This window comes from Sorex fumeus, unplaced genomic scaffold, assembly GCF_029834395.1.
Source record: "Sorex fumeus unplaced genomic scaffold, SorFum_2.1 ptg000009l, whole genome shotgun sequence".
Classification (NCBI taxonomy): domain Eukaryota; kingdom Metazoa; phylum Chordata; class Mammalia; order Eulipotyphla; family Soricidae; genus Sorex; species Sorex fumeus.
In genome coordinates, this window is record NW_026606066.1 from 14,879,145 (window position 1) to 14,891,208 (window position 12,064).

At 36.2% G+C, this 12,064-nt stretch overlaps 1 protein-coding gene across 3 annotated transcripts in view; it reads right to left on the reverse strand.

Annotated features, from left to right (window-relative positions):
* The window catches only part of KCNH7 (potassium voltage-gated channel subfamily H member 7), a 462,509-nt gene that overhangs the window by 21,485 nt on the left and 428,960 nt on the right, over positions 1-12,064 (reverse strand). For all 3 annotated transcript variants that reach the window (XM_056110382.1, XM_056110381.1, XM_056110383.1), the window contains 2 exons: positions 7,812-8,017; positions 4,527-4,626 (listed from right to left, as the gene is read on the reverse strand). In XM_056110382.1, coding sequence (XP_055966357.1) covers positions 4,527-4,626; positions 7,812-8,017 — 306 coding nt within the window. The remainder of the gene's footprint in view (positions 1-4,526; positions 4,627-7,811; positions 8,018-12,064) is intronic.

Below are 12,064 nucleotides of genomic sequence, written 5' to 3' on the forward strand. Positions count from 1 at the left end.
ATCCCTCTACCAGTGTATACTTCCTACCACCAACATCTCCAGTATTCCTCCCACCACCACCCCCTTGCCCCCAGACTGTGTCTATGGTAGGCAATTTTCTCCTTTGGCTCTCTCTTTCTACTTTTGGCCATTACAGTTTGCAATACAGATACCAAGAGGCCATCATGTTTGGTTCTTTACCTACCTTCAGCACACATCTCCCATCCAGAGGGATCCCTTCCAACCATCATTGTCATAATGGTCCCCTTTGTATCCCAACTGCCCTCGTCCCCCAGCACTTGAGTCAGGCTTCCTATATGGATCAATTCTCTGACCTTTGTGAAAGTTTAATTTAATAATTTTAGCTTTCTCCATATCATTTAGCAACAATTGTCTTTTAGAATTTATGTATTTTTATACTATAATATAAGTGAGGATTTTATATCAACTAGTCCAGAATGAGTAGTCACCTTCAGATCATTAATCTTGGGTGATGGGAAATAAATTGACTTAAGCAAATTTTCTACCTAGCTAGCACAGGAATCTTGAAGACTAGGTATGTACTTAGGTTCTGACTAATGCATTCCTTTGTGTTTTCACTTTAACAAATCATGCTTATTTACTAATATTCAAGAAAGCTAGGGCTGGAGCGATAGCACAGCGGGTAGGGTGTTCGCCTTACAAGTGGCCAACATGGCCGACCCGAGTTCGATTCCTCCGCCCCTCTCGGAGAGCCCGGCAAGCTACCGAGAGTATTCGATATGCCAGACACAGTAACAACAAGGTCTCCAATGGAGACGTTACTGGGCCCGCTCGAGCAAGAAAGCTTCCAAGAGCTGCGAGTAGGTAGTCAAATCCTGTTCCATGTACATTTTATATAAAAATGGGGCTGGAGCAATAGCACAGTGGGTAGGGCGTTTGCCTTGCACACAGCCAACATGGCCGACACAGGTTCGATTCCCAGCACCCCATATGGTCCCCTGAGTACCGCCAGGAGCAATTCCTGAGTGCATGAGCCAGGAGTAATCCCTGAGCATCGCCGGGGCTGACCCAAAAAAATGGATCTTGTAGACTGAGTCTGAAACTAAAGAAAAAGTTTTTAGAATCAATAGTTATGTCTAGTTGCATGCACACAATATAAATTGTGACATGCTTTCAGCATTTACCAGGAGATAAAAATATTAGATTATTTAGCTTGAGGATGACAAAGCTAAACATGATTGAAAGGAGATTTAATAAATCTTCAACTGTATGGGAAACATTATTATATAGATGACATTGTCAAGCTGTTTTTCACTTCTAGTGAGATCAAAATAAGAGATTAACTTCAGGATAAGGGATTTAGATTAAGTCTACGGAAGAACAGCTTGACTATAACGGTTTGGATATTAGAAAAAGTCACCAAGAGACAAACACAGGGATGAACTAGATAAAACAAAAGTAAATTTTTAGGCAGGGGATATGACTCATGAGTAAGATCCATGTCTCACATATGCAAGGCTTTGGATTTGCAAAGAAAAAAAATTAAATTATAAGATTAATTAGTTAATAGAAAGAAGGGACATGGATCAGTATGCCAAAGATCTGAATTGAACTATTAATGGAAAAAAGTGAATATATATATATGTTTTAATGATGCACAATTAAAACTTAAGTGATGTAATAATACAATTGACTTCAATAAAATTCACCTAGCTGATAATAAAAGATCTTGCAGAAATAAATGATCACTATATACAAATGATGTATTGTTCTATAATCAGTCACACTTTTAGGAAATAAATACTATTACTCTAATTTATTGTGATTTATTTATCATTATTTCTAAAGAAACTTTTGCATTGTTAAATAAAAAGTACAGATTTATCATAATTATAGTGTATTGTACATGATTTTACACTACTGCAAGGGGAACGTGGTTAGGATGTATTTGGAGATGTGAACTCAGTGTTAGAGCACATGCTTTTCGTGGGTCAAATCTCTGGCACCTATAAAAAGAAACAATATTCTATATTTAAGGGAATTGATAAGTAATTCATATTGAATGTATCATTGTCTATTAAACACAATAGAATAAATATAACTTCAGTATGTCAAAAAAGAGTGTGATATAGTTGTTGGTATGTGAGTTTGAGTATTAGGAGGATATTCAATTAAGGCACTGTATGAACGGAAACAGACCAATTTACATTAAAGACAGGGCTATTTTATTGATTTGAAATGTGGAGTAAATTGACATTATTAGATGAGCTTCCTAAACAGAGTATCCAGAGGACTGAGGGAAAAATGGATAAAGAAGTTAAAAGAAGGAAAATTCAAATAAATATGCTTGAGTTCTATTTTGTTAATTCATTTATGCTTCCAATAAATATTTGCTGAACATCTGCAATGTGAAAAATCACTAATATTTGAATAATAAAATATTTCCCACCTCCATGGGTCTTATGGAGTAAAGGCAGACAACTTTGTGCAAATAATCATGCAAATAAACATAGGACTACTGACATAAATGCTGCAAAGAAGACTTATTTATGTGGGGAGTCCAAATTAGGACAGTAAAGTAATGGGTAATCTGGGATAAGACTAGTAAGTATATATTCACCCTAATAAGAATTTAATGAAATAAAAGTTTTTGGGCTTTAAATATACGAGCAATTAAGTATAAATGCATTAGAAGGAAAAAATAATTAGTTGTCCTGTGTGGAAGACAGATGAGATGGACAACTGGATACAACATGGTGATTTGGGAGGCCCTGTAAATAGATTATAATATTTTGACCTCAGTTGTGGTTATAAAGATGGAGATAAGTGAACCAAATTTTGACTAGTTTGAAGAGTAAATGGATATGTATTAGATTTAGCAATAATAAATACTTATTGCCAAAGATGATGGAGAGGTTTGAAGGTGGCTGGCTCTTAGACATCTTATTTGTGTAATTTCTTGATTGTGGGGTCATCTGGAGATGAAGTTAGCTGGGGAGATAAGTTTCAGGGGGACACCATGAATTAAATATAGGAAGCAATGAGTTTGAACTATGAAATATATATTAATTATTATTATTACTTTCTGGACTGGGCTGGAGCGATAGCACAGCAGTAGGGCGTTTACCTTGCATGCCCTGGTCCGACCTGGGTTCGATTCCTCCGCCCCTCTCAGAGAGCCTGGCAATCTACTTAGAGTGTCTTTGCCCACTTGGCAAAGCCTTGCAAGCTACCTGTGATGTATTCGATATGCCAAACACAGTAACAACAAGTCTTATAATGGAGACGTTACTAAGCCCGCTCGAGCGAATCGATGAACAATGAGAGGATTGTGACAGTGACAGTGAATTTCTGGACTACTCACAAGAGGTACGGTGATTGCCTCTGGACCATATGGATGCTGGAGATTGAACCCACGTTGGCTGCTGGCAAGGAAAGTGCATTATGCATTATGCTATATCTCTGGTTCCCAAGAAATAGGTATTTTCAGAGGTGCTTGTATATATGGTTAGAATATGCTCCCACGCTCTGACAAGTTAACCTGGGACTAAGTTGCGAATTATATTCTCCTCTGTGAGAATAGAATTAAACTATGCTTCTAAGGAAGATAAGGGGGAAAGTATGAGCAGAATAAAGAGAAGGGGACTCCTCACAGTACTATGCTGTGAAGAGCTCTAATAAATAATCGTCTCATTAAGAAGATAATGATTCTCAGAGTTCTCTACAGGTGAATTAGAGTAGTAGGATAACAGGGTACGATGTCTGATGCTAAGAAGATTGTACCAAAAAAAAAAAAAACCCAAAGGGATTGGTTCAGTCTCAGATTCTTCTAAGAAGTCAAATATGGTAGGTTAAAATGTGTGTTGAATCTGCCTGAGGGCAAAAGTAGAAGTTTCTTCCAAAGAGTCATAACTTTACTCCAAACAAGTGAATTATTCATCTTAAGTCCCATTGAAATTTTTGTATTTTTCTCATAACAAAATTTGTATCTGAAACTGAGGGCATGTTATTCAAGAACGGAAGGTCTATTTTTCTTCATTTGTTCCTTAGAAAGAGGGTAGCTTTTTTAGTACATGAACTGCATTGAGTATATGAATAAAATTAAAATAATAACTAAAGAGACCAAAGAACCCCAAAGAAGCAGGAGCCAAGTACTGCTGCAAGTTTGGGAACAAAGATGAATAACATATACCGCCATCATATTTGCCATAAAAGTATATGAGAGACTTGACTACTTATGTTGTAATGAGTTCCCTTTCAAGAATACTTTGCTCAGGACTGAGGCATAGTTATTTAGCAGTTATTAACTGATCTCTCTTTTTAAACCAACCTGCTTTATTTCTCTATCTTTGAGGTGCTTGTAGATACCAGAGAGCTTTGCTGAATCATATTGATAGTATCAATAGAAACCATATGAGTCACTTCAGAAAAAGCAAAAAAAAAAAAAAATTCCCCCTGAAATCTTTAATGAAGTTCAACTCTTGAAATCAGAAAAACAATGAACATTTAAGTAAAAAGAGTAATAACCACATGCTCTGTATTTAAACTTTAGAAATAGAAATTACCTTTTTCAACTTCACTATCAAATGACAATTTCCTCCTTCGCAGTTTACAGTTGTCATCTTCAGAATCATTCATGGATTGTGAACGTAATAAGAGATCAGCCTTTGTAAATGGAATAAGGAGTTAAATTGGAAAATTATTCAATTTTAACAGAATGTATTATCAGTAAACTTTACTTTTACCCTATCTTCAAACATTTTGAGACTTAATTGTTATGTAAGCAAAGAGCTAAAACATTTTTCATAATGGTTGTCATTATGTTATAATATAGACTGATAGAGTAATTCTAGTAGTTTAATCATCTGGTTAGGTAATTCATAGTTATAGAAGCTATTAATAAAAATATTTTGGATAATAATTGTCAGTGTTTGAGGCAGCATACTGTTTTCTGTGAAATGTCATCTATGTGACTTGGTAAGTTTAAAATTATTTTAAAAAGCTGCAGAATTAAAATGTGCAAAGAAAATTATGGAAACCAGTTTTACTTAGCTATGAATGAATTACATAATAATATAACATGGTAAACTTTTACGAGTATTAACATCAGATGGTAGTCAATGAACTCTGTCCTTGTACCTATTGAAATCTCCATTTATTTACATTTTTCTTAGTTCTGTCTTTCTCCTTGTATGATTTATTCTCAAAAATATAATCAATGTTATTAATAAAAATGAATTTCTTATTAAATAAAACATATGTAGCTCCATTTTATTTTAGATAGATCCATCTAATTTTTTTATGTATAGCATATTTGAAATAGGTGTTGTTTTTGCAAGATTAATGAAATTGAAGTTCATGACATTAAAACAGGATTTTATATAACTGTCAAATTTGATAAAGTTAGACAGTTTAAAAATCATATGCCTTGTTAACTTGAAACTTTTACCACCTACATATTTTTAAATTTTTGCAAAGAAGTAATAATCATAACATTTTTTCAGTTAGTTTAATAATGCCTTGGTGATCATAAACATCTTTCTCTAAGCTTTTCACAAAGCCTGGGAACCACATTTTTCCAGGGAGAGATGCATTTCTTATATTTTATTTAACTATTAACTTGTATATTACTTTTATCCCAGAGAATATATTAGTATTTTAATACTAAATGTCAAGTATCAAAAGTTCAACATTTCATTTCATGGGTTACAAGATAAGTGGTGTATTCATAGAGAGGTAGGTTGTCCTCAAGACATTTTCATAGGAAAGTTCTATGCTTACAAAATCTAGACTAACTTATAGGTGAATCACTTAAAATGCTGGAGCTATAGCACAGCGGTAGGACATATGCCTTGTAAGCCGCCGGCCTGGCCGAGCGGGGCTCAATTCCTCCGCCCATGTCAGAGAGCCTGGAAAGCTACTAAGAGTATCTCGCCCACACCGCAAAGCCTGGCAAACTACCCGTGACATATTCTATATGTCAAACACAGTAGCAACAAGTCTCACGATGAAGACATTACCGGGCCTGCTCGAGCAAATCGATGAACAATGGGAGGACAGTGCTTCAGTGCTACACTTAAAATACCTTTTCTATTAATGAATATATTATTCATTTTGTAAGACTAATCTTACTCAGACAAAAGCTTGACTAATGGCTACTTTGATTACACAGAAATTGTGCTATGTACCTAAATTTGAATGATATCAATTTCATATTATTACTGAACAGATAATCATAATCAATGTATGGTATAAATAATATCAGGGAGATTATTTTAATATTTGTTTAAAATAAACTCTCATAAAGGATTTTTACAATAGTCTAGCGTTTTAGTAACATTCAGTAACATTCATTTTATTACAAATAATTTACAAGTTTAATAGAAACCTGCAAAAGCAGGTCATAATTAATAGATCCTCGAATTAAAGGAACATGGTCAATTTCATGTCATCATAAAGTCTAGCTTGGTTCTACATCTTTCCTGTAGTTTTTAAAAATCTTTTGGACCATAACAACAAGGTTCAGGTGTTATTCCTGGCTCTGTACTCAGGAATCACACCTGGCGCTGCTCAGGGATGCCAGGGATTGAATCCCGGTCAACCATATATAAGGCAAGTGTCCTACCGATTTAGCAAAGCAAGGGCATACTAACTATCTGACCTCCATCTTTTCTATAGCTTTATATAATTTTATTAAAGGTTGGTTTTCTATGAACTTCAATCTTAGTCCTTGTTTTCACATAACATGTCCTTTGTTATACAATGTTTCAAATGTGTGCAGGTTCAGTTACTTCCCAAAGTATAGATTAGTTTAATGCAGAAAGCCTTAACTAGTTAAATTTGTTATTAAAATACTTGAAGGGTAGTGGAGGAAAGGACTCAGAGAGTTGGAGTACATGCACTGTATGCGTGAGCCCTGGATACAGTCCCCAATTATTGCTTGGTCTCCTTAGCACTCCTGGGAGTAGTGACTCATGAGAACTGTGGACATGAACAAAAAAAAAAAAAGAAAAACTTTCTTTCTTTCTCCCTTCCTCCCTTCCTCCCTCTCCCTCTCTCCCTCCCTCCCTCCCTCCCTCCCTCCCTCCCTCCCTCCCTCCCTCCCTCCCTCCCTTCCTTCCTTCCTTCCTTCCTTCCTTCCTTCCTTCCTTCCTTCCTTCCTTCCTTCCTTCCTTCCTTCCCGTCTTACAGAACTACATGGAGCCAGAATTTGGGGAGTCAGAGTTATTCTCAGCAGTTTGAGGTTGTTGGTCTAGTGACCTTATCAGTGCTGGTCAGCATCTTGGTGCGGGGGGCATCAGGGCTATATATGCACCTGACAGTATTTGCAGGGGGTGAATTTGGTGTTGGAGGTCAAATTCAGAACCTTACACATGCTAGACATGTGCTTTATAATTTGAGTCATATTCCTGGATATAAAAGTTTTGTTTTTTAAACAAAAAAATGGGGGGGGCAGGGATTCATATCTGGCAGTGCTTAGGATTTATTCCTGGCTCTGCACTCAGGCATCACTATAGGTAGGTTCAAGGAACTATATGGGATAGAGTGGATTGAACCGGGTTGGCTTATTGCGAGGCAAATACCCTACCTAACGTACTGTTGTTCTGGCCTCTCAAGGTTGTTTTAAATTAAGTTTATCATCTAAGGTTTCCTACAATATCAAATTCAATTGACCAGCTTAAATCTAGTCAATATATTTGAAATTCCAATATTTAGTTGTTTTATCATTCCAAATATTAAGAACTGGTAAAGTTTTGCCTTGTATTTACCTTTATCTTTCAGAGATATTTGGACGTTCTAAGAATAAAGTAAAATGTCAGGAGTACAAAAATAAGCAGTTTAACATATACCTTTGCACTCTCATGCCTGAGGTTAAACGTCAATTCTAGATTCGTTAGAAAGTGATCGGAAAACTCTGGATACATATCTAAAACCTCTAACAAGTCTTCTCTCTGGATTTTATGCAAGTCACAGTATGTGAGAGCTCGTACATCTGCATTAGATTTTCCAGGTTTGGCATAAAGATGGACCATTTCTCCAAATATGTCATTTTTCCCTAAAAAAATAGAAAAGAAAAAATAAGGGAGATAAAGGAATCTGAAATTAATGTTCTTAATTTTAGAAGAAACTGGGACACCACTGGCCAATCCTGGAACCAAAGATTTTAAAATAAGATCCCATAATCAACAGACACTTAGGGCAACAGTATTTCAGCATCTGCTACTGAGTGCTCAGTCATATTTATTTTCAGAAGAAGCGTACTGATCCTATTATAATCTCTATTCTTTCCTTGTTTCGGTTATTTGTTAAGCACCTATAGCGCTGCAAACATGTCTTCAATCTGGTAAAGGCACATTACTAGAAAAAGGTGTGGTTTACTTTTATCAACTCAGGTAAGTGAGGAAGATCATTGTGGCTTAGTCATGATCTTTCTTTGGATGAGTCTCTGGAGGGGATCCACTGCTAGGTAAATGTGTTTTATAACAAAAACTCAGAGGACTCGGAGTTCAAATTGCATAGAACTGCTTTATTTTATCACCATGTTTGACACTACCTTTAATGAATTTGTCTAACTGTATAATGCATTTAGTTATATTTTCTTGACACATATAGTCAAGCTTTTTTTGTCATATTACCTTGGTTCTAAAAGTGTGTTATCCTTGCTTTCCTGCCAATACTGGGTGTTATTTCAGTGTCTGACTTTTGATAGAACTTCCCACCCTTTGTAGTCACATGCCACCAACTTTTCCAGGTCTTGTTAGATGACAGTGATAGCGATAGTAGCAACAGCAAATGTTTACAGAGAACTAAGTAGGATCCAGGCACTGTGTAAAAATACTTAGGCCATTATCTCTTTTAATTCTCAAAATAATCTCAGAAATAAATTAATAATTATTTTTCAAATTTTTATTAATATGAAAAGAGGATTAAGAGGTAGACTGGTTATGTCAAGGTCATCTTCTTATTTGGATGAAGTGGAAGGAGAGAGGAAATAACTAGGATTAATTTTTGGGCATTCTGATACCAATAAGAATCTTGACACACTTGATGGGATTTAACCTCCTTCCAGTATTTTACCTGACTACCAAGGTCACTCAAATATTTCTATCTCTAAGCATTAAGAATTAAAAAATATTAAGTATGGAATGCACGATTTGTGACAATTATATTTCTATTTTAAAAACTGTTTATGGCTGATATATATTATATATTAACATATATCATTTTATACATATATACACATACATACATATATACTTACACATATATATGAATATAAATTCTGAAGCTTTATTTCAGATAAAGAAAAAGTCACTTTCTTTAGCTTAGGTAATTAAGTTCATACAAACTTTAAAGGTGCTGGAGCAATACAGTACAGTGGGTAGGGAGCTTGCCTTGCATACAGCAATCTGGGTTTGATCCTCAATACCATATATGCTCTCCCAATCCTACCAGGAGTGGTCCCTGAGCTCAGAAACAGGAATAATCTCTGAGAACTGTCAGGTTTATCCCCCAAACAAATAAACAAAACAAGAACAACAACAAAATAACATATATACTTTAAATGGACTGGAGTGATAGCACAGTGGGTAGAGCCTTTGCCTTGCACGCAGCCAACATGGCTGTTCCGAGTTCGATTCCTCCTCCCCTCTCGGAGAGCCTGGCAAGCTACCGAGAGTATCTCGCCAACAAGGCAAAGCCTGACAAGCTACCAGTGACGTATTCGATATGCCAAACACAGTAACAATTGTTACAATGGAGACGTTACTGGGCCCGCTAGAGCAAATTGATGAACAACGGGAGGACAATGATACAGTGACAGTGACGAAAGTCTTTTAAACAATAATGTTTTAGGTATTTGTTTAAAAAGTTAATGAATTTATTATAGACAGTGGAATTTCTTTTAAATTAACTTAGTGGGTAGAAATATTTTATTAAAATTGATATTGAATAAAATATAACTTAAAAATTATTTTTAATATAGAACAGATAATCATTACTTATAAGAATTTTAGGTACTCATTTCTATGGACATTGGAACTGTAAAGGAGGACCTCTTAAAATTGTTTTGCAGTTTAGCAAATTAAGGCCAGAGGTATAGTACAGTGGGTAGGGCTTTTGCCTTGCAAGTAGTCAACCTGGGTTCAGTCTCTGGCCTCATGTGGTCCCCCAACACCAAAAGGAGTGATCCCTAAATGCAGAGCCAGGAGTAAACCCTGAGCACCCCTAGGTGTGAAATGTTCTCCCCTTCCCTCCAAATAACAATTTATTCTTTAGGTTTGGGGCCTCATCTGGCAGTACTCAGGGTTTATTTCTGGTTCTGCACTCAGGGACTCCAGATGGGGCTCTGGGGACTATGTGTGGTAAATGGCATCGAAACTGGTTCAGCTGTGTGCAAGGCAACATACTATGCTATCACTGTACTATGATTCCAGGACTAAACAAATTATTTTAAAGACTTTTCATTGGTTTTGTTTTTGAGTTAGCTTACATGCCTGTAAGTCAGCAGAGTAAGCCACTAGTACTTATAACTAATCAGCACTCTGCAATTACTCCTTTGTAAAATGAGAAGGGTATAGCCATCTGTTAATTTGTAGATTGGTTAAACTGAAGATCTGAAGTGCAAGAAAGCACAGTCCTTCCGATAACATACTGGAACCAATGGTCAATCTCAAATTGAATGAAAATTATACTTTATTGTATAGCTAGCTTATAAGTAATTAGGATGTATTTATTTCCCTTTGCTTATTAGATTATAAACCAAACTGTGTCTTGTGAATTTTGAGGTTTTCTAAGAGGTCATGGTAATAATTGATCAAAACATAGGAATCATTCAAACATCTTTATTCATGTGTTTGAGTTCTCTGTGCGATAGCATACTCGAGTTCAGTATAGAAGTGAATGAAGCAATCTCCTTGTCTTTGTGAATATTAACAAGAATTGGATAAAAGAAGATCATGAATTTACCTATTTCTTGTTTAAACTAACCTGAATTTAATTTGAAGAAAAAAATAAATGGACAAATGTTCACAAATACTAGGGATGTTTATTTCAGGGGGTAAAAAAATCTAAGGCTTGACCCCATCCCTGCTTGTTTGTAAAGAACTAACCTTTCTTTTTCTCAACTTCCTTGTTCTTCCCCATTGTTCTACAGATGGTTGTGACTTATGATGCTGTGGTTTTACTTATTTGGAGTCCTCAGAAGGTTCAGGGTGCTGTGGGCAATACTCAGCCAACCAGGCCATCAATGCAAAGGCCAGAGGAAGTGATACTCCTCTGGATCTTTGGAGTTGAGGCTACCTGAGTAATGTGGTAGGGAGGGACTGAAGTTCTCCAGGCTACCTCTGGCATTGCTCTGGGGCATTCAGGACTGGCTCAGTAATGCCCTTGGGGCCATATAGTGCTGAGATTCTATCCTGGGTTGGTGCCAACTGTGAATACTAACTGCGGTATGGTCTCCCATTCTGATGGTGCTTTCAATAGTGTAGGTCAATAGTGAGAACTCATACATTTTATTTTTCACTTTTACTTCAGTACCTGGGCTGGAGCAATAGCACAGTGGTAGGGCATTTGCCTTGTGCACAGCCGGCCGGCCAAGCTGGGTTCAATTCCTCTGCCCCTCTCAGAGAGCCCGGAAAGCTATCAAGAGTATCTCGCCCGCATGGCAAAGCCTGGCAAGCTACCTGTGACATATTCGATATGTCAAACACAGTAACAACAAGTCTCACGATGGAGACGTTACTGGGCCCGCTCGAGCAAATTGATGAAAAACAGGAGGACCGTGACCATGACTGCAGTACTCAATAAGGTACATGAGATATTAATTATTTATTATAAAATAGATATGTGTTAAATGACATTGCCCAAATATATGCTAATATAAGCATTTAGAGAACATTTAACCTAAGCTAGACTAAGCTATAATGCTCAATATGCGAGATATATTAAATATGTTTTCAACTTAAGATATTTTCAATTTAGGATGTTTATCGAGACACGAGAATGTGTGTATTCCAAAGAAGTACTACAAATTCGTAGTGACTAAACTTAATTTTGAAGAGCAGATTTGACAGATGGACTTTCTATGTAAGCAGGAGGATTT